At 40.0% G+C, this 24,203-nt stretch overlaps 1 protein-coding gene across 3 annotated transcripts in view; it reads right to left on the bottom strand.

The window, feature by feature from the left end:
• Nucleotides 1-24,203, bottom strand: part of OLA1 (Obg like ATPase 1) — an 85,362-nt gene that overhangs the window by 54,071 nt on the left and 7,088 nt on the right. For all 3 annotated transcript variants that reach the window (XM_035135106.2, XM_035135114.2, XM_035135097.2), the window contains exon 4: nucleotides 22,036-22,163. In XM_035135106.2, the coding sequence (XP_034990997.1) occupies nucleotides 22,036-22,163 (128 nt within the window). The remainder of the gene's footprint in view (nucleotides 1-22,035; nucleotides 22,164-24,203) is intronic.

Genomic DNA, 24,203 nt, shown 5'->3' with positions numbered 1-24,203 from the left:
CTGAAATCAAGAGTTTGTAAGAGGAACCATATTATAGTTCGGCACAACATCCAATGAACAGATGTACACATAATTAGAATACACATCATTCTCTGGAATACGTGTACTGTACACAGCTGCCTTCTTTCTCTTTTTTCCATTTGCAGAAAAGATCTGGAAAATATTGTTTGATATGCAGAAAGCACTGCAAGAGAATACAGAACTAATCAACCAAGGCCAAGCGCGGCTAATCAACCAAGGCCAAGCGCGGCGGGGAACCAGAGAGTGCGATGGGAAGCTGGAGGGTGCGGCGCAGCGGGCGGGAACACCGAACTCGCACTCCGCTGGGCTGTGCTCCGCCTCCGCCCACCAGCCCCGCCGGCAACGGCGCTCTCGCCCACGGCTGCGCGCTCCGCCAGGGTACTAGCCATAGTGCACCGGGGGGCAGCCCGGCGGGCCAGAGCGAGCGCCTTGGCTGTGTGCTGTCAGCGGAGCCCCGGCGCCTCCGACTGCAAAAAGCTTCGCGGTGCCTAGGTGAGACCGGAGTCAGTTTCCCCTGGGCTCCGTAGCCCCACCCACATTCCCACTTTGTGACCCCTCTCCTCCCGTGCCTTGGCCCCCCTTGCCCCCCTAGTTTTGATCCTGGGTATGCCCCTGTGTAGGTTACTATAAAACTGACCTGATACAAAGAGAATATGGTGGTACTTCTGGTTACAAACTTAATCCGTTCCAGAGGTCCATTCGTAACCGGAAACCGTTCTTAACCTGAGGCACGCTTTTGCTAATGGCGCCTCCCACTGCACGTGTGCAATTTCCGCTCGCATCCTGGGGTGAAGGTCACAACCAGGAGCAACTACTTCCGGGTTAGCGGAGCTCGTAACCCGACACGTGCATAACCAGAATCGTTCGTAACCAGAGGTACCACTATACAAAAAAGGATTATTAGTATCAAATAAAGCCGTATTTCACCAAGGTTTGCCATTCCCATAATTGGCATAATGTGATATAAATAACAAATGGCTGCCAAATGGAGGCAAACCCCATAGGTTTAGCTGCAACCTGAGATAGCTGTAATTTATTAGTCTTTTTTTTCAGAAATGAGGATAAAAATAACTATTAAACCAAATATTTAAAGAAAAATCTGAGGGTTCTTTCCAGTCCTGTGATATGATAGAATAAAAAGCTACTAACAGAAAACTTGCAAGTTGTTTACACATTAAGTGCATATAAAAGACATATTTTTGGGGTTTAAAGATTACTTCAGAGATTTCCTTCATCGTCTTTTCCCAAAATGCGTATACATGTTTACAACACCATCACATGTGCTAATAGCTTCCTTTTTCATTACATCCCCTCACAACACATAGGGGAAACAAGTTTATTTATATGTGCAAGGTGGACTGGAGTCAAGAACCATCAATGGGCTATTTTTAAGAAGTTTTCTTGGATATTTGCAGAGACAGATCTAAAAGTGGGGTAAGCCACATCCCCCCCATGCAAGGCTTTGTATAGTAACAGACAATTATAATTCCTGTACACTTTGTACAAGCAAGTCCTGAGTTGTACACTGACAGTACAACTCTCAAATGCAAGAGCAATATTCTGCCTCTTGGAAGACACAGTCACAAGAGAAGGAAGAAAGATTCAATGCTCGAGGTTCCTGTGACACAGACATAGAAAGCACAAGTGTTCTTCCTGTTTAGGCTCAAAATTCCTAAGACAGCAAGCCCCTATTGAAACCATGGAACCATGCCTAATGTATGAAAGGAAGACATTATGTGAACATCCATAAAGGCCATCTTTATCTAACTAGGTGCAAGAACACCTCCCAACAACTTTTTAAGGAAATCATTACAGATTTTAATAAACCAAATAAGCAACTCAATTCCATTTGATCTGAAATCCCACCTTTGCATGGGCCACACAGTAAGTCTGCCTCAAAAGAGTACCCTTGTAGTTCGTTTGACCCCTAACAGATAGCAAATTCCCTTAATTGCATCATTGCCAGGAGCAAACATTTCCAGCATCCCACCTCACACCATCTCCAGTTTGTCGTCATCACTTTACTCCTTTCATCTTGATAAAATGTTGAGAACCAGTCTCAATGACTGTGCATTCCTCCTCCGTTCCTTGCCCAATTCATGATTCACCTAAGCAGAACTTTTAAATAACCAGAAATATTCAGCAGCAACACTTTCTTTACACCGAGTTCTTTCCTTACTCTATGCAGCTTTATTTAGGGCCTTTTCCCCAACCTTAAGGACCACACCTCACCAACTGCACTTTTTTTCTCAATCACAGGCTGAATTTTCTCTTTCCGCACTACAGTAAAAGCACCATGATCTTCTAAGACATTCTTAGCAGTCTACCTTGCTTCTCCCAACCCCCATATTTTAGTATGGCAAAGTCTATCTACATTTTGTATGCACACTTTAAATTATAAGTTGCCTTCAGATATATTCTACAATATGCACACTCTTCTGCCATTTCATACATCGTCCATATGACAATTATTTCAAAACATCCAGAGATTTTGCCAGTGCTTATGTTATACCTGTCAAGATCTGATGACTCTATGTTATGTATTCCTCTGAACAGAACCACTACACTTAGTTACAGGCTATCATCAACCAATTCATTCTCTTGCTAAAATCAAGTCATCCAATTACTCCTTGACTAATCAAGGCTGTTTTGGCTTTTTCTTTTTTCAAAAGGTACTCAACAGCATAAACAGTTCACTTACAAGAAATGGAAAGGGGCTAATCAGCAGAATTATTGTTTTGCTGCTACAATTTGCAGTATTTAAATGCAGTTGCTGATTGGACTGAAAGTTTTGTGATACAGCACAGGAAACTAGTTTGACTTAAATATGAAGGAGCCTGTGCTTTGTCTACTGTGGAAAGTAATGCTGAAAACTATGTTCACCAATTCACTTTTGATATTCATGTCTCTAAGCTAAGACGGAATAAATAACTGTTATGGTCGAATAGACAGATCTGGTCTTTCACATTTTTCTAAACATGTCCCTTTTACCTACCAATTTGCTTATTTCACTTTTATACTTTCATTAAAAAGAAAGTGGTCTCTTTATTTTGATACACAGGCCTACTGTAGATGAAAAAATACTAATTCAGCTACGAAACACTAGCCTGTAATATAAGTATACTGTAGCTTCTATATATACCTTAGAAAAGCTCAGCAACATAGCAGCCAACACCTAGGGGCCATGGGAGCTTGACCCCCCAATAAAATGTTTGAGGGGGCTGGGCCCCCATAAAGTTGATGGGCATTCCTATTCAAATTGTGTGTGTGTGCATTGCATCATGTGATGCAGGGGTGGGGCTTACCTGGGCCACCACAATATTTTTCTCAAGTTCGCACCCCTGCTTAGCAAGCATGTGGGATGAATTTCTCTCTGACAAACAAAGGAGCTCTAACCTGTGAGTATTGGTGCAGAGGCACAAGAGTTGCCTGGCTGGATATCTGGACTCTCACAGGAGAAATGTGAAAATGAAACCACAAGGTGGGATCCAGAGGCAATCAAGCAGACCTGTGTTTGCACAGGAAGTCTTTCCTGTGTCCTATCCTATCCTATCCTATCCTATTCCCCGTCCCCCCAAAAAAACACCCCACTTGATGATCCACCTAAAATGGTGTAGGATGGGCTACAGGGGGCTGTAGAAGAATGTGAAAACTGGAGGAATTTGGCAAGCCTGTACTGTACAAGAGCAAGTGCTTTTCTGATCATGCAAAAGACATCTAGATCCAAGCAGCATTCGAAATTAGCCTGGCTCCAGTCGCATTTTGCAATTGGCAACCGGCCTTTTGTGACTGGTTGGAGATGTCAGGTGCCATCCTTGGCGCCTAGCATCTCCACTTGCCTGGCTGCAGTCAGCTGGTCTGCCGGGCACAGTGGCAGCAAAAGACACACATCTTTTGCTGCAGCACTATCCCTGCCAAACACCTGATCTGCCCAGCAGCACAATACACTACCCTGCAGACCACCTGATTTACCACCACCACCAGCAGCAGCAGCAACAACAACAAAAGGTGCCTAGACATTTTGTTTTGGTGCCCATAACCTAGGTCCCAGGGGCCACATGGTTCCTAGCATTCCTACCCCAGTTTCTAACACTGGATCCAAGGCCTGGAAAGTATTTATGCAAGTTCTTTGCTCTTGCTTCAACTCTCTGCCAAAAAAAGAGAAAAGTTCATTCTTGGTTAATCAGGTAATAGGCAGAAAACACTGGCTTGGTGACCTGAACTACTTTCCCAGCATTTCTGTCCGTTTTTGCTTTGGCTTCCTCTTGATAAAGCCAAAGTTATTCCCCCTAACCCATCAGTAATTAGGGCAAGATAAAACACTGGCTCCTCAGTCCAATTCCTGGTATTATGATGCACCCGTTCAATAAACTTTTTAAAACCTGCTCAAAACTTTCCATTGAAAGGAGGGAATGCCTTATCGCAGCTTAACACACTATCTTCCCAGAATTGATCAAAAAAAAAGTAGAGAATCTGAGACCAGAATAAACATCATGGGAGATAATATTGTGAAGTCAGAGTGGAAGTCTAGCTTTGATTCCATGACAATAAATTTCTATGTAAAGAGGATAACACATAAACATATGCTGAAAGAATTAAAAGTCAATTTATACAATCTCTACTTGAGCATTTTGTAAGAATGAAGATTTTGTTCAGCTAGAGGCATGCATGTCAACAAGTTAAATATATAGCTGAAAAAGAAAATTCTCTTGACAAATGCCTTCGGGGGAATAATTTTTCGAATACTTTATAACTTTGGTTCTACAGTGCTTCATAAAACACTAACTAGTTGTAATCATTTGCAGTGTAATTGTGGACATTTATATGCTTTTCTTATGCACAGAACATAGCTATTAAGAGCTGAATGGTGACGGTGTGAAGTATAGGTTAGATTGGGTGAAATTAAAGCAAATTACTCAGGGATGTGGAATTCTGAAAATAGAAACAGTCAATGATTTGCAACCTCTTGATGATCAGCTTCATAGAACCCTAAATGGCAAGAACTTACATATTTTAAAGTTAACTAGATTTTTTTTCAATATTATGTATAAATATAGTTTAAATGGAAGTACTCAGTGACTTTGGAAATAATCATTTTGTTTGATTTACAAGTCCTGTTTAGAGTTTGTGGCACTAAAGCATATTTTAATTATCAATTTTTCACTGGTTCTAATGAACTAGTAACTTATAGTGTATGCAACTTTTATATATATATACATTTTATACGTACATACATACACACACACAGAGAGAGAGAGAGATTACTCTAATGTTAACTGAAATTCTATTAGATTGTAATAACCTTTAGGGAGGATCAGGGGACCCAGACAGTGACAAATAAGAAACACACAAGAACTAGGACAAAGACTCTGAAGTGCTTCCAAGTAAACATGTACTGTATAGGTTTGAGTGACAGCAATGCCACCCCATCTACCATCATCTTGCATGGATCAGAGGATCCCTTTGTCCCAATTCCCCCTACCTTTATGAAGGTAAGACTAATTATATGCAAGTACTAAATTTATGTCAGAAATGCACTGCTGGTGAATGGGAAGAGCTTAGTCACCATGATAACTAACTCAGTTGTTCTCAAACCAGGGCAGGGCTAAAAGATTAGGGAAATTAAGTACAAATTGTAATATTATGATAAAATATACAGCAAATTGCCAAGATGCCAAAGAAACTTACATACAGACCTACTTACATGTAAAGAGGAAAACTGTGGTAAAGGCATCATGTTCTGTTAGTAATGACATTATGTAACCATTTTGTTCATTGTGTTTGTATTTTGGAAACAATTTTTAAAATAAAATAAAATGTTGCTTGAAGCGGAGAAGGGAAACTTTCTTTCCATAAATTTATTTCCTTCCCTTATCGTAGGATCCAAGTCACTACCTTTAATATCATTCATTGTGAATTGGCATCCTTTATATATAGGTTTGATTTTGTTTCAGATTTCATGTCCTATTTTTATACCTCATTGTCTGAATTTACACTTGTAAACTACCCAGAGAACATATGTAACTGGACAATATATTAATTAAATAAGTGAATGTAAGCAAGTCAGCTGTGTATGGAACACAGGTCCATCCGTCCCGATAACAGCAAACTGGGGGCTTTGCTAGCTGAGGGTTTTAGCTTCTCCATCTTTTCTTGAACAACAAGATGCCAAATAACCAAAAACGTTTAAATCCTTGCTCAAGACCCCAACTCAATTGTAGTCTACTTCTTCATAAGCAGAATGTAACCAGCATATTTCCTTGAAGGCCCAAGAACAACTGGGATTTGCTTGGTAATAGGGCTCATTCCAAGTATTGTGCAGATCCTGAGCTACAATAAAATCACATTTTAGTAGTACCGTATTACAATTTTTTAAAAAAAATTAAAATTGTGATTATGAATACCCCACCCAATGCACACACCATATTCCCTTCATTCATTTAAAAAAAAAAGAGATTTTTGCCCAAATGGATGCTAGAAAGCCGTATTTCCACTTCTATCCACTTTACATGCCACGTCCATCATGGAGCAAATTTGTGTCTTTAAAAAGGCTTCCAGATAAAGCAGTTCTGTTATCCCCCATTTGGTTGACTATATTTTTACAAGCACCAGACTAACAAACTAAGATTGAGAAGCCATCTCATGCATATTGCTGTTGTCCCACATCATTCAGAACAAACCTTTTTAGATCGTTAACTACCACAGGAGTGCTGATTACACAGGCACCAGCAATTTCCTAACCAATGACCACCTGAACAATGATGTGTTCAGCTTCTCAGACCCTGAAGCCTTTCAAAGGTGAATCATTTCACAGTTTGGAACTAGATCGCCATAGCAACTTCCCTTTGAGGGTTTTAGAATCACCATCCAGTAATTCTATGATCATCAAGCTCGACCATTCCCAATGGTTCTTTTCACAGCAGATGGAAAAGGAAGCCTTGAAATTTTACAGTCTATTTCAAGCAATTCATCTGGCAGCCTATTAGAATTCAAAATATTTCGACCTTCAATCACAAAGCATGTTATCTGAAGCTGTGGTGATCTCAAGTCAAGACAAGCAGACATTTTAGTCTAATCATCCATGATGAGAAGAGACTGACAAAAAAACCTCTTAATTCAACCACCATCAAAATGCTTATTTTAACTGCATGCAAGTCTTTCAACAGGCAATGAAAACACACCATGCACCATTTTTATCACAATCATCTGTTCAAGGGAAATATGAATTCTGAATACTGACATGCATCTCTGCACTCTAAGCCTGCTTCTGTAAATGTTTCTTACAAACAGTAAAAAGGCTGTATTCATACTTTTCTTTAAACACAAATGCATGGAAGCAAATAAATGAAAATTTTTATATACTAGATTTAGCTTAAAGCACTTAAAAGAATTGAAATGATCAGTAAAATTCTGAAGGAGTTTGAATATGTGCCAGTAAAGTTTGTAAACTAAAACATTAATAATGTTCCTAAGGTATTCCTCATATTGGTTTGCTTCTGAGAAGCAACTTTTTTTCTCTTATGTACTGAAGCCATTAAATACTAAAGCATTAAATGTGGTAGGTGGGAAATTCTTAACATTTTAGTCCAACATTAATAAAATCTACACAATAAACTTCACCAGATTTTGCTTACTTATTGAGAAATTTGCATTTACTGCTTAATTAAAAATAGTTTTAAATTTTAAAATATTTAAATCTTAGTAAAATATACCAATGACAATTTAGAGAGATTCAAGTCCTAATATTTTAAAAAACAAATAGAACAATAAACTATAAAATTCAATTACCCAGACTGAATAAGACCAAAAAGAGTTTTAACCAGTAACTGCCAATAAAATGAAATTGGTCTGTTTCTAATTATTAGCTTATATTTGGACTAATATGCATTTGATCTGCATCTGTGTCTAAAACCCATATTAATTTGCACTGCAAAGAGACTTGGCCTGGTTCAAACAAAACAATCAAGGCTTCATAAGCCACAGTTTGTTTATCTTACTCAGATTTATTAAGTAGTTTAACCACATGAGTATGCCATGGTTTGTGAAGTTGGGTGTCACCACCTAGGCCAAGCATGGCACTCTTGCAACTCCACATCTCTCTTCTCACTGTGCACCAGCTTCTGAACCAAGATCTAAGATGGCGCCAAGCCCAAGTTCACAATTATTTCCATAATGAGCAACTCTGGCTTAATGCTTGTCAGTAATGAACCAAGAAAATAAGCCATATTTATGAAGCCTGGAATGACAGCCTGAACCGGGCCCTAGACTCACTTTGATGCTATATTTTCTATGTGAGCCAGGCTGTGTTATTCTAATGATGCTGGTTGCTTTCTCACAAGTAAGACGCTCCAAACTCTGTGCCTGGTTTTTACAGAGTTTTATTATATATGTGTGTGTACAAGAAAGAGCATCAAAATCCATGACTGTCCTACCGTAGTACAATTCAGAATCTGGAAGCAACCCCCGTTGGGACTTCCGCCAACAGAACACCCTTGGCACCTTGAATCTCCTCCTCTGCTCTCTCCTCTCCCCCCCCCCTTCGCTGTTGGGGTGATGGGGCTGGTGGAGCGCCCTCTCCACCAGAGCTGCTGAGCTGAGGAGCCGGTGCTGTCTCCTCTGGAGCTTCCCCCTCTTGAGCACTGTGGTCCGACCCCTCCAGCCTTCCCTCTGGAAACCTAGCACTCTCAGGATCCCCAAGGGTCTGCATCGCTGTCTGAGCCCCTGTACCACCCTCCGAAGGATGCTGCGAGACACTAGCATCCCGGGCTCCGTCTCCATCGGAGAGCCCTTGTCCCGACTTCCTGGACTCTCCACTGACCTCTGGTGGTCTCCTGACAGTTATATATGGCAAAAATGATCTGATTTTTCATATAGAATTTTCATATGAAGTTCCAGAGATTGCCTATTAAGATCCTTGCTGCGGAAACTCCCTGTATAACCACACGTAGTTACTGTGACATACAAATACTTTTGTATCATGGGCACAATTGTGTAAATTATAAGCAGTGTTCATTCTTCACTTACTGCTATTGATTTGTTTTGGAGTTTAAAACCATAAGCCCAGGCTCAGATGACATATGTGACGTGGTTTGTTGCTCCTGGCAGGGCTAAGAGCAGAGAAGAAATGAAGCAATGACTTTTGAGAAGCATGCATACCCTTCCCATTCATATTAACAATAGTTAAACATTAACTATGGTTTAACATGATGTGTGAACACAGTCAGCACTCCTTATTCCCTTTTGTTTTATATTGTATATAGAAATCCATGTTTGCTTAAAATATAAAGCAGAATAGGATGAACCAAAAGGTCAAGAGCACAAACAGAACTGGGTTCAATAGGCCATAACTTTACAGGGGCACTCCAATATTGCAGACAGTCTGTAACTGCCTAGTCACCTATTAGGTAACCCAGGAGAAGGTACCATTTTTTTGTTTACCTCTTCTGCAACCACCTAAATCTCACTGATGTTCTAATACAACCTTCAACAATCCAGAAAGCTATTACAATTATTTCAAAACATACAGTAATGAAAGAATAATGAAAAACAATATTCACTGGTTAATTAATAGTATTAAAAAACTTCACTTAGAAAGGGCCAATGGTGTTATAAAATATATGGATATTTTCAATTTCCAAATGGACAGAATTTCGCTTATGGAAAATCTACCTGTTAAGGAATTGAGACTTAGGCTGCAACCCTAAATCCCCTTACCTGGGAGTAAGCCCCAATTTATTCAGTAGGACTTACTTCTGAGTAGACTTAGTTAGGAATGTGCTGTTGATCTTTGAACTGCCTATTGTATAAGAAACTATGGAAGAACAAGACAGTGTGCTGCTAGGTTGTAATTTCAGGGATAAAACATCACCTGTTGCTACCAGCAGCAACACTCACAGTCCCTTACTCTTATATGCAATGCTCCATTTCACTCCATGTAAAGTAGCAGAAAGGTAGATACATGGAAATTTCAAAATAATCTCTCTAACAATATTGATGACTGCACATTTTTTGAATGGGAAAATCGGATTCTCCTTATGTGGCTGTGGTGAAAAATATTTGAACAAACAAAACAAAATAAGGAGGCCTATACAATGTATGTACTGTAACAAGGTTGTTTACGTTTTCCATTTTTGCTTACTTTTTGGAGGCTACTTTCTTAAATAAAATATTTTAAGGTCTTAGTTTTAAAAAATCTCAAAGCTACTCTCTGCAGATGTATCTTCAATCTCAATTGCAAAATTAAAGAACTTGCAATTGTTCTCATAATTCATTGTTCTCATAATTCTGAGACATACATTGCTGCCCCACACAAATAGCACATAAATGTACACTGAAGCTAGCAGTTCTATATATCTATTAAAACTTTTTCTTCTTCCACCACATTTGCCAGCATCTGCTGGTTTTACTTCTACAAGTAGATGACACTTTTACTACTGTAACATCACACTAAGCACACCACAAAAATAGGGAAAAACTATAGGAAATTGTACTCACATATGCTTAAAGCTTCCAACTAGTTCCAGGTTGTCATTTAGAAAACAATCAAAACAGGTAGTAACCTTGTTTGCATGCTCCTTTTAGGGTCTAATCACTGAAATCCTGTAGCGCTTTAGTGAACAAAATCACTGTGGGGGTTGTCAGGTCAATTCAGTTTGAAGGTGTACCTTTACCTTACTAAATGTACTTACACTGTACTTTCAGTTTGTAACAATAGCCTTAGAGAAGCCTAACAGCAATACTTTAAAAGGTTTCTTTAAAAATCAACAATCATTTGCTTGAAGATAGCAATTCTGTTCCATTAACACTCAAAGCTATTGTAGTTTTAAAATACAAAGGTAAAATGTAGTCTTCCACTCCCACCGCCTTTCTGGCAGCCAGCACCACCCTAGTAGCTCCTGGGTGGCTTAATGGGTTAATTTACTAAACAGCAGTTTTAGAACCAGATTTAGTGTGCAATGCCTTCCATTTTCCAGCTTCAACTATTGCCTTTGATTATGTGGGACTAATGGCACTGCCCTCTATTGCTCCTCACCATCGTCACCAGTTATGCTAACCATCACTGGAAGATTCAATTTCTGCTATTTGGAGTTTTGTAGCATCTTGGCAATTCTCTTCCTACAGGTTGTTGCTGACCATTATTACTGATCATCTCCAGCAAATTATGGGGCAGATGAACAACATCAATGCAAGAGGGCGCTGGTTTCCCTTTCCTACTTCCACGACCAAGAAAGCAAGAATACCTACGGTACTTCCTACTTCCACTACCAAGAAACCTGCTGGATATGCCTATGCCATAAAGCAAATCCAGAAACAACTCACTAAGTTGGTGGTACCTTCCAAGCATGCTACGGAATCACACACAGAGAAGACTGGCTTGCAAGATGGACATATATTAGCAGCTGAAGTGATACATGTCATATTCCCCACATTTGGGGGAGGACAGAACCAACCTTTTTTTGTAGAGCTTTGGATTCCTAAATACACAAATGCTTACTCACACAAGCAGCTTCTGCAACCTGCAATGATTCTCAGGAGGACTCACATATAGTCTCGAAATCTTATGCTAGTATAGGGCAACTATTTAGGCCTGCTAGAGGCTTGCTTTTAGAAAAGGTCAGCCTTTCTCAACTCATGTCCAAATGCTGTGGACTTCAACTCCCATCAGCTCCAGCCACCACTGCCAACAATCAGAGATGATGGGAGCTGTACTCCAAAACTTCTGGAGGGCATCAAATTGTGGGAAACTGGCCTACATTCTCCACTCCCCCCCCCCAAAAAAAATGTTCTTAGCTTCTTATTTCACTGCATCTCATTAAAAATATACCAGAACAAACTTGTAGAAAATCCTGATCGTTCAGTTTCATGCTTGGGGACATAAAAACATAGGAATCCACCTTTGCTGAGTCAGACCATTGGTCCATTGAGCTCAGTAAGGTCTACACAGTAACTGGTAGCAGATCTCCAAAGTTTCAGATACGGGTGTCTCCCACAGGGCCGGCTATAGGTCGAGTCCCGGTGGCGCGGGGTGCCTGGGTGCGGGGCTGGTAGGTAGGGCGCTGCGCGGCAAAGCCGTGCGGAAGCCATACTACGCCCTGCAAGGGCGGGGGCGCCGGAGCGATCTCCACCCCTCAGCGCCAGGGCCTGGTCTCCCAGCTGTACTTGGAGATGGGGGGGGAGCCTCAGACCTTGATATGCAAGGCAGATGTCTACTACTGAGCTACATTCTTTCTCCATTGTTGAAAGTTTTCACTTGAAACACCCCCAAACAGTGTTAGAAACTGAGATATGAAAGCTAAGAGCTAAATGGCACCTTAAACCTAGGTTATGGGCGCAACAACGGAATGTCTAGGCACACTTTTTTCTAATAAGAATTCAAAGCGGAAAATGAATGAACTGCAGCTAAAATATTGTGTTCATTTTTCACATGGTCTAGTCCTTCCCCTCCCCACCCCCACCCCTAATATTCTTAAGAGGGTATCTTCTCCAGTCTTCAGAGAGTAGCTAGAAGTAGGGAGGCAGGAAAAGGTCCTCCTTTCCTTCTACTCTGCATTTAATCTGAAATCTTAGGCGCAGTTTTGTGCCCAGAGCTCAGAAACTGCTCGCACTAATGAAATTCCCTAGAACAATGGGGATTTTCGAATGCTGATCTTGGGTTTTCCTCTATATTTCTACTTTCTAAAGAAATGTTCTCTGGAGAAACTAGTTCAATTTCAGATTATTCTGACAAGTCAGAAAAGATTCTTCCAAGCTGCGTGTATTTTTAAAATTATGTGGCAAAACATTTTTGCTTCCACCTTCATCAGCTGCTGTGTTGAAGATGGAATGCTCAAAGGGGCTTCACTTGCAGATGCTAAGTGATACTAGTATTATCTTCCTGCATGTACACACTGGACACATTGGCACCACATGGCCCCAATCTGACGTTTCCCCTCTTAACCAAAATTGTTGGATCTGTTAGCACCTTTATAGCAGTTATTGATATGCCTGACAGTCTATGTTTCTCAGAAATGAAATGTTTTAACAACTGATTGCTCGGCCTTTTGTCAAAATTGCAGATTTGTGGTTTCCAACATGTGTGCATAGGTCAGTTGTAGTTTTACCTATGTACAGGATATGACATCCTTTTTTGCACTCAATAGAGATTATACTGCAGGACCTGCAAGTGATATTCTGCTTGATGTAGCATGTCCTACCTGTCCTGGTGCTTTTGAAAGTAGCTGTTTCCATGAGATGCAAACAGGTGATACAGTATTTAGTGTTACAAAGATGAGATCTAGGAATGTTGTTAAGTGGATTCAATAAAGCTCTCACTGATAGTCTGCATATATTTAGTTGGAGGCTGGCAAAATGCTGTTAACAGGAGGCTTGTTGACAGCTTTAGCATGACATTCAGAATTTGCTAACCATGGGTATCTTTCTCTGATTGCCAGACAATGGAAGATATATGGAAAGCTACCACAAATGGGCCACATTCTTTGTTTTTGATGCGAGGAGGTTTTAGAAGCCCAGTGGATGTTGCAATCAATTACATGTGGATATGTAGAAGTGGCTCTTTAAGTTCAATGACCCTTATTTATCTGATATTTATCTTTGTTGTTGCAAATGCATTTGATTCCAAGAACCAAGCTGTAGACAATGTTATTCTTTACATATTTTGGATGGGAGGATTTTCAATATAGATAGGTGTACACACACATATATATAAAGAACTGCAAAGTTTGGAGGTACAGCAGAGACAGAGTCACTTAGCATAGAGCTGCACCTGGTACATGAGCCCCATTGCTCTTAAGGGGCTAGCACAGTTCTAATGTTTTACACTATAACTGCTAAACATGTTGTGAAACATTATACAATCCCCCTTGAAGTATAAATTACTTCATTTTATGATAGATCTCAAAAGCACTTAAAAATGCTCCTAGTTTGCTATTTTTAAAAAATACAGGGAATAAAAGACTAATCATAAATAAATGAACTTTTTAATGAGCCTGAAAAGCTTTCCATACTAGCAGGGGGAAAGGCACTTCTCCAAGGGACCTGTCATGTTAAAGCAGTAGTCAATAGCTGCATACAATCAGTAAACAAATTCAGCTCTATGAAAAAAAAAGAACTACATCACCGTTTAGTGGCTGCAATTTAGATTATTCTAGCGTGTAATACTTTAATTGTATAAAACAAAGCTGGTGTCACAAACACAAAAGAACTTCTTGCAAAGCAAGCACCACAAGTAATTTTTATGCTGCCACTGATGGCTGACAAGTGATGAGCACTTTGTTCAAATTTATACACTTATGCATCTAAGGCAACAGGTGGCTTGTAAAAAGAAACACTGAAAAGAACTGTTTTAACCCATTCAGAGCAGTATTTTTACAAAATGATTTATTAATCACCTATAAAGCCTCCAACAGCTAAACACTCAACATGTTAGTTTGATAGACTTACAATATAAAGCAAAATTATTTAAATGAAACCAGTACAATAGTGCTGACATTTAAATCAAGCTTAGAGCTGGTATATGCAAGTATTAGCTACCTAATGCTGAAATATAAAATATATGAAGCTAAAATCTAGTGTAATAAAGTAAATAAATCATATGGTATCATGACTATTCAATGCGAGTGAGCACTTTAGTAAAAGATATTATCCTAGGCATTACAATAAAACCAGGAGAGAATCAGTGGGGCACAATTATCTCTGGGTACAAACTCTATAGGAAGGGCAGGGAATGGCATGCTGGAGACGATGCTACTCTGTACCATCAAAGAGGACATAGTGTTCAAGGAGCTGAAAATCCCAAAAGGGGTAGATTTCACCACAGAACAGATGTGAGTGGCACACCAAGTCCAAGAGCAACTTAGGAAGGAGGAGGCATTACCATCCCCATGACCAAGATGCCCAGAGTGGTCTTGAGATAATGAATTTGAAAAAGCATCAAAGGAGGAAACGTCGTAGTAATGGATGACTTCAACTGCCCAAACAAAAACAGGATAAATGCCTGCTCCAGGCACAACTAAGATAAAATTTCTAGATACCCCATATGACTGTGCTCAAGAACAGTTGGTCATGGAGTTGATCCAAGGGGTGGCAACCCTGGACTTAATTTTAAGTGGTGCCCATGGCCTGGTGCAAGATATAAGTGCTGTGGGCAGTTTAGAAACAGTGACCATAGTGCTTTCAAATTTAACACATAAGTGAGTAATTGCTAACAAAGCCTAGTACAGTCAGATTTCACTTCAAAAGAGAAAAATTCTTTAAAATGAGGGAATTGGTAAAAGGGAAGTTGAAAGGAAAGTCAAGAGGGTCAAATCTCCCCAGAATGCTTAGGATGATAATTAAAATCCTCAATAATAAAAGCTCAGCTAGAATGTATACCACAGATGAGAATAGTCACTACCAAGGTCATGAAACTTCTAGCATGGTTAACAAGTTGAATGTCAGAAGCTAAGGCAAGAAGGCTTCCTTTAGAAAATGAAAATCTGGTCCAAATGAGAACAAAAAGGAACATAAACTTTGACAAAAGAAATGTAAGCAGAGAATGGCCTGGTTCACATTTCGTGCAAAGCCAGACTATGATTCAGTGGGACCTTGGGAGAATGTGGAATCTTGAAGAATTAGTACTTCCCTTACAGTACAGGTGGGGTGACTTTTTTGTGCATGTCCAATTGATGCGCGGCCGCTGACATGCAGGTCCTTTTGAACCCAGAAGATGGAACTGTGTGGGGTGAGGTTGGCTTGCTCCACCAATGTCTGCAGAGGCCTGGAACGGAACCCCCGAGCAAAATGGTTGCTGCCTGTACTTTCAATTATAACAGGGTGGGATGCACAATACCCTCACAGAGCAGGGTATTTTTAATATTTTGTTTTTATTAAATTTATATGCCACCCTTTATCCAAAAATCATCCAAAAATTGTGGATCCTTGCTGGATAAAAAACAGAATGATGAGCTTCCCCTTGGTCTTTCTTGGGTCTGTTCCACCAGATTGTTGTTTCAATTACATACTATCGTTTCAATTTCAAGGAGCTTGGATTAAGAAGTTAAAACTCACTCCAAAAGAAGCCACAAAAAGTATACTGTAGTAAGCTTTGCAAGGCAACACATTACTCTTCAAACATCTTGGTACAATATATTATCTTGATATACTATTTGGAATAGTAAGAAAAACTGTCATTGTTGCTTAGCAGGCAGCTCTCTTGTTTCTGGACTACAATGTCAGATATATAAGTCCCTGCTGGGAAACTTAGCAAATGCTGTCTATAAATAGTATGCTACTTGTCACTACTATATTGCCAGAGATGGTTGTCCTTCAGACATATGGGCTTTTTCTGATTTATCTGCTGTGTAAAAAGATCAGAGGTGCTTAAAACAATCTTGGTCTAAAAGCTAGGCTAGGCTAGGCTAGGCTAGAACAGGGTGATATCTTCAAATTCACACCAAGAATATAGTGCCATACACTCAATTTGACAAGATTTATGACTAAAGTGCAAATTGTATGCATATTCAGTGGTGCCTCGCTTAACGAATGCCCTGCTTAACGAAATTTCCGCTTAACGAAAGGATTTTTCGAGCGGAGGTTGCCTCGCTAGACGAATTCGTTTTACGAAAAATTCGTCTAGCGAATCACGGTTTCCCATAGGAATGCATTGAAATTCAATTAATGCGTTCCTATGGGCAAAAAAAAATTCAAAAAAATTTCAATGCATTCCTATGGGATTCGCTAGACGAATTTTTCGTTATAAGAAAAGACCCGTGGAACGAATTAAATTCCACCCTTAGCCTTCACCTATGACCCGCCAAAAACAAGCCTGTTGCAATGGTAGATTCAAAATACTCATAGTGGCACAATCTTTCATACCTCAAGTGAAGCATTCCACATACACCCCCAACAAACAGAACCGTATAAGATGGAAAACTAAATCGCATGTTACACTGTAATGTAAAAGTTGCAACATTCCTTGGCTACAAATATTTAAGACACATGGGCCACGCAGAGACATCATGCAAAACTTAAAAGTGATGTGAACAACCAGAAAAAAACCGCAACAAGCCCTCTCCTCTCTGCTGCTAGTTACCAAGAGGGAGAAAAGGAGGGACACAGCAAGGAGTACTGTACAGAACTTTAATGCAGTGTGGAAGCAAAAGCAAAGCCAATATGACATTCCTGCCAGCAATGGGAAGACAGGTAAGCAATGCTTGCCCTGCCTGTGCTGCCGAACCAGCCACTGCTATTTACACACACACACACACACACACACACACACACACACACACACACACAGGAGGGGAGGAGTTGCTCATTTTCATTTCCAGAAGAATCCCATTATACCACATTACATCTCATTCTAGAAGCTCCGCAACCTTCAGGAGCAGCTTTATGGATGGCATGAGGGGAAACTGAAAGGCTCCAGAGCTTGTACAGCATTCCCCCTGCATCCATTTCAGTCCCTGCCATTGCTATCTATGTAATCTACTGCATAGGTATTGGTTTGCATCAATCAAAAACTGTTTGAAGGCAAGGTATTAGCCAAGTCTAAGCCTTGGAGCCTGGAAAGGAGATAGAAGATTTTAACTAATAGTGACATTTTCAGAACAGTGTCTAGGTATGTATAGTGGAAGATTTACAGTCCTTAAATCAAGAATAGTTAAGATAGTGCTCACTCTTGGCCAGCCTTCTAGGGGTTAAGTATGGCTAAACTTAGATGTGGGCATCCCACACTACTGCAAATGCACCACACAGAACCCAAATATACCTCTTTTCACGCCCCCAATACTGTGCCTACTTTTTCTTGGGGTGGAGGGAAGATAAATATGTTTCAGAGGCCTCAGGCCAGAGATTAGACACCCCTGCATTAATGAATAAAAATATATCCTACCTGAACGAAGCATTATACACTTACACTTCTGAGATTTTAAATTCATCTCAAAATGCCTGTGACACCTAAAGTTACAAGTTTTCAGAGATGTGCTAAAGTGTCACAGCGTAAATAGAGCTGCACAAACAGTGCTACTATAATTGGCAAAGGAAAGCCACACATGCTGAGGGGATGAGATGTGGCTCTTGCTTTGTTCACTAAAATGGTGGTGCAATGGAGTGTGGCTAAGTGATATCATCATACGTCTCTCCTCTGCTGCAAGCAGCTTCCAGCAATATCTATCAGCAGGGATGATTTCTACTTTGAGAACATAAAAATACAATGTGCCTGGGGAATATAGAGCTTGAAAAAAAGTAAGATGTTGCAAATGCTACACCCAAGTCCCTTTCGACAGAACTGGATGAAATTTTCATGCAAAGTTGCCCCTCTTGACTAAATAAAGTCTGCAAAATTTCAGACAAGTAGGTCCAGAGGTTTGGTGGGAGGTTTTTTAAAGGAACTGTCTATGATTTTGGGGGGTGGGGAGGGCAGAATTGGAATAAATTTACAGGATTGTTAGTCCCTTCTGAGAGGTTGAGTCCTGCCAAATTTCGGAAGGAAAATTGCAGCTAGCCTTTACAGTTGGGGAGTGGTTTTTAAAAGGATTCACTTATGCTCCCCTATTCTTCTATGAGCAACTTGTATAAAATAGCATACATGACAGAGATGTCCCTAAATAAGAAATCTGCCAAATTACAAATTGGTATATGGCAGTTTTTGTGCTAGGCACTTTTAAAGTTGACTTTGTTGGCATGGGTGAACTTAAAGGGATTTGCCGCCCTCCATCTAAGATGTTTTGCGGGCAACAACTTTCTTATGAATATGTGCTCCTGGGAAAATAGCCTGCAAATTTTAAGAAGGCTGGGTGTAAGGGCTAAGGAGTTCTGATGCATAAAATGAACAGCTTCAGGCTTGCATTCTGACGAACTGCCACCCAAAGTCACAAAAACTAAATGCCAAGCTGGCTTGACATGAGAGGATTTGGGACATGCTACACAAAGGCAGGACTTGAATGTTCTTGAACAGACAAGAAAAGTGTTACATTATTTCAACTTCCCTACCCTAAAACACCCTACCCAGACGCGGGTGGTGCTGTGGGTTAAACCACAGAGCCTAGAGCTTGCCGATCAGAAGGTCGGTGGTTCGAATCCCTGCGATGGGGTGAGCTCCCATTGCTCGGTCCCACCTCCTGCCAACCTAGCAGTTCAAAAGCACCTCAAAAGTGCAAGTAGATAAATAGGTACCGCTCCAGCAGGAAGGTAAATGGCGCTTCCGTGCGCTGCTCTGGTTCGCCAGAAGCAGCTTAGTCAAGCTGGCCACATGACCCAGAAGCTGTACGCCAGCTCCCTCGGCCAATAACACGAGATGAGCGCCGAAACCCCAGAGTCGGTCATGACTGGACCTAATGGTCAGGGGTCCCTTTAACTTTTACCCTAAAGCAATATTATTGGAGCGACCTGGTTAAAACCTGGTTTTCTCTGGTAAGAAGCAAGATGTGTCAGACACAAAAGAGCTTCCTGACGGTGTTTTCCTTGCATGACAAGCTTGGAGAGAAAAGTTTCAGGTTTTGCAGACACTGTGTCTGCAGTGTTTTAACATAGAAATCTCAAAAACGCTTTGGAGATCCCCTCTTCAGTTTAAAGAGCTTAAGAAAGATTCCTCTTTGGTTTGGATAAGCCCCAAATCCATCTGAAGTGGCCCACTTGAGTTTCAGGATAACTGAAAATCCAATGCACACCCCTAACTTTTAGTCATTGTAGAGGTTTTCCTGAAGTGACTGTCAAACCAACCAATCTCTCTCACGACACTTTGCATTTTAAAGTCACCTTTAATGCAGAGCATATTGCTTATTTTTGCTGTGACACATTCATGAAAGCATCATTTCTGAGTTCCAGCAGCATGTGTCGGCAAATTGCACTACTGATATACATTTTAAGTAAGAAAACTTGCCAAAAGTTCAAGCAAAAATGTATACGTAGCATTCAACTAATTGTGATTTGTTACAACAGTGTGTTAACCACAAAGATAACATCTAGATAAGCTGTCACCACCTACCAACCATATTATACAAAAAACTCAGCTTACAGGAGCTAAAACAAACAAGTCTTACAAAACATATTTTTTAAGTTGGAAGTGCAAACATATTCCTGGATCTATCTTGAAACTGAGCAGAATTTATATAAAAAATAAAAAACCTTTACAAACTAAACAAGTTGCCCTCAGTTGTGTTCAAAGATATATATATATATATATATATATATATATATATATATATATATATATATATATATACCTGCTTTGTTCTGACCTCATGGAAAAAACAGAATGCAATACTTTATTTGTTCCAGAGGTCCGTTCTTAAGTTGAAACCGTTCTTATCCTGAGGCACGCTTTCACTAATGGGGCCTCCTGTGCACGATTTCTGTTCGCATCCTGGGGCAAAGTTCACAACCAGGAGCAGCTACTTCTGGGTTAGCAGAACTCGTAACCTGAAGCGTTTGTAACCAGAAGCGTTTATACCGGTACCAGAGGTACCACAGTAAAGGATGAGAGACCAATATTGTCTCACTGGCTCCCATGGAGAAAATAAGATATAAAGTAACCACCATTTCCTATCTAAAGTTACACCTCAACATTGCTTGTAACAGCAGACAACTGTTTAAAACTAGGTCTGAAGTAGGACTACAAGAGCTGAGTAGACCTGACAGCAATTTAATCTTTCCATTGCTTTACAGTGTATTGATCTTGAATAAAATTATTTTTCGCTATGGATGTTGTTAAGTTTATTTTGTGTAGCAGAACAATATCAACTTTTATTCCCATGGGAATTAACATTTGCTGAATACCCAATCTAGCACTATTCAGTAATTTAATATGAACTGACTCAGCAGACCAAATTCCAATAATCAATATCAATATTGATTTATTTACCTTACAGTAGAACTAACATCTGATCCTCATTGCATTCAAACCACAATTATCCTAATGAAATTTGCTTCACCAATATGTTTTTGCCTCTCATGGGGAATGGCAACTTCCTCTAACCAAAACCAAATTTAATCTGCATATATTTACACTAGAAATGTTCTGGCAGTCACTGCTTTCCCAAAATGAAAAACAAAACAAAAAAACTACTACAAATCCATAGCAGTGGGAAATTATCCTAAATATAACTTAAGACCAATACATACTACTTATCAGTGGCAGCATCTCTAGGGGGCCCTGGGGGCCCAAGCACCCACAAATCACATCTGAGGCCTCGCAAGACCTTGGAGATATTGTCCAAGGCCTTGTGAGACTTCGGGACCTGACTTCCAGTGATAGGTCCTGAGGCTGCAGGGCGCATGGTGTCAGGACGTCACATCACACACGCTGGGCACCCATAATCTGGGGTCCAAGTCGGGGCCTCTGCTACTTATTCTAAATGGATTTGACTTTTGAACTTCAAATGGTTATTTTCACTGGGACAGAAGAAACGTTTTGCCCCAAAGTATTTAGACTGGATGAATATTTTATTCTTTACGGTTAAATAATAATTCCCTAGTCCTATACCTTAATAAATACTGTTACCGTACCCAGCAATTTGAAATGTTGTGAAAAATATAATTCAGTATCTCTGAAATAAATTATTCTTCATGATGTACTAAATGCAAAGTATATTTGGGCAAAGCCACGCATTACAAGGGAAACACAATATTGGGTCCATATTTTCCAGCACTGAAACTCCACTAACAAGATATTTCAGCTTCTAGAGGGTGGGTTATTTTTTCTGATACTCCCTTCCACCTATATCCTCCTGAGCCCCTAAAATCTGCTTGGGTGGACTGGGGACCTTCTAGAATAGCATAGGGAATGGCTAGGGAGAGGGTGGCTTCAAGAGGAAAACTGCCAAAAAATGGGTTTTACCCACCCCTTTCTTCAGCAGAAGCCTCTACTGTGTTCTCCTCAGAATACCACTGTGGAACAAGGTTATCATATTGTCATGACATAATCGTAGCAGATTCACATTTAATATGGCTTGAGCTGCTTGTCTTTTGAGGCCCCAGTTCTTAGGCAAGCCACATACTTAAATAATATAAACATTTTTCAAAAGTAAGTTTACATACGCAGTAGATGAAAGATTCCATCACAGGCGCTAATGTGTGACAAAAAGGCATTTCCTAGTCCCTGTCCAGCATGGGCTCCTTTCACAAGGCCAGCAATATCGACTACATTGAGAAAGGCTGGAATTTTGCTGAAAGATAATATAAGATACTTGTAATTAGAAACATAGTTCAATATTATCACATATCTGCAAGTATCTTCAGAGCACACACCCAGAAAAAAATCAATGCTGGGATGGGGATCCTCCCATTGTTAATGGACTAATAATAATAATTTCATTATTTATACCCCACCCAACTGGCTGGGTTCCCCCAGCCACTGTGGGCTGCTTACAACACATACAAAACCACAGAAAAACACCAACCATTAAAAACTTCCCTATACATCATATAGTCCTATATATCCTCCATCTATATCCTCCATCATCCCTGGGTACTGACCATGCCGGCTGGGGCTGATCCAAGCTGAAGTTCAGAAACACCTGGAGGACCACAAATTAGCCACCCACCCTGTACTCTGAACACCCACATGCAGCTTTAAGTGAACAACTGAAACTAGTAATAAAGAAAACATAGTTACTCCTTGTAACTTCAATATTTGCTGTTGTAGACTTTTCAATTTGCAGATCCTGAAGTTGTGTAAAGGACTCTTTAAGAATTGAGACCTATCACATGCACACTGGTGGCCAAAATTGTGGAAACCTTTAGAAAAAGTTGCATTTCTAAGGTCTGATGGCTCATAACATCCATCTTTTTTATAGTAATACCATAAAATAATACAGAAAAAATGTGTATCATTAGAAAGAAAATTTAATGCAGAATATAATGCAACAAACTCTGTCAAATTATCTTTATTCTATTAAACGTTATAGTCCAATAATCAGAAAAAGAAAGCACAACTGCCTTATGTAACATGAAGTGGATTTCTTTAACTAAAAATTGATCAATGACAAACAGAGTGAAAAGAGTTGACTAGTCACCTAGAAAGCGATGTACGGTAGTAGCCCTGACCTGAATCCAAAAGAAAATCTGTAGAGCTGATTAAAGAAACCTGTCAGTCAGAAGCAAGCAAGGAATAGACCACAATTGATAGAAGCAATCATAAAATCTTGGTTACACGTTATAACACCTGATGAACTAAAATTCTTGGTTCACTCAATGGCATGCCGTTGTAGGGCTGAAATTGCAGCAAAATGTTTCCACACTAAGTACTAACAGAAATGATGAGAAGTTATTAAATACCCTTTATCATGGTTTTCTGTGTATAACGTATTTCATTTGACTATAACTTTCACTAGAATAAAGATAATTCAACAGTATATTGCATTATATTATGCATTAAATTATATTTCTAATGATAGATAATTTTATGGCACTATTCTAAAAATGACTGATGTCAAAGCTCAGAAATATGTATTTTCCAAAAGGTTTCCACAATTCTGGCCACTAGTGTGCATTCAACCCTTGTCCTTCCTGGCAAATAAGATATAAGGAATAAATTATTATTACTATTATTATTATTATTATTAAAGGTAAAGGTACCCCTGACCATTAGGTCCAGTCGTGACCGACTCTGGGGTTGCGCGCTCATCTCACATTATTGGCCGAGGGAGCCGGCGTATAGCTTCCAGGTCATGTGGCCAGCATGACAAAGCCGCTTCTGGCGAACCAGAGCAGCACATGGAAACGCCGTTTACCTTCCCGCTGTAGCGGTTCCTATTTATCTACTTGCATTTTGACGTGCTTTCGAACTGCTAGGTTGGCAGGAGCTGGGACCAAGCAACGGGAGCTCACCCCGTCACAGGGATTCGAACCGCCGACCTTCTGATCAGCAAGCCCTAGGCTCAGTGGTTTAACCACAGCGCCACCTGGGTCCCAGATATTATTATTATTAGCAGCTACTAAAATAATGGAAGTGGTCAATGCCTCTCAAGAAGAGGGAGATTTTCCTCTGGGCCTAAAGAGATGGTGGTAAACCTTTATTTTTAAAAAGCCATCTATAGGGAGTCTATGACTCTGGATTATGAATCCTAGATTACAGCCCCTTCAATGCTGGCTATTAAACAAGTTTTTAAAACCTATTTATTCTGAGCTACTTTGTGTTAATCATTTTAGGGTTTTATATTATTACTAGTTTTAAACTAATTGTTTGCTTGATATTTTGTTTTAGA

The sequence above is a fragment of the Zootoca vivipara genome, chromosome 1, assembly GCF_963506605.1.
Source record: "Zootoca vivipara chromosome 1, rZooViv1.1, whole genome shotgun sequence".
Classification (NCBI taxonomy): domain Eukaryota; kingdom Metazoa; phylum Chordata; class Lepidosauria; order Squamata; family Lacertidae; genus Zootoca; species Zootoca vivipara.
Note: the sequence above shows the minus strand (reverse complement) of the source record. Positions and strands in the feature narration are given on the sequence as shown.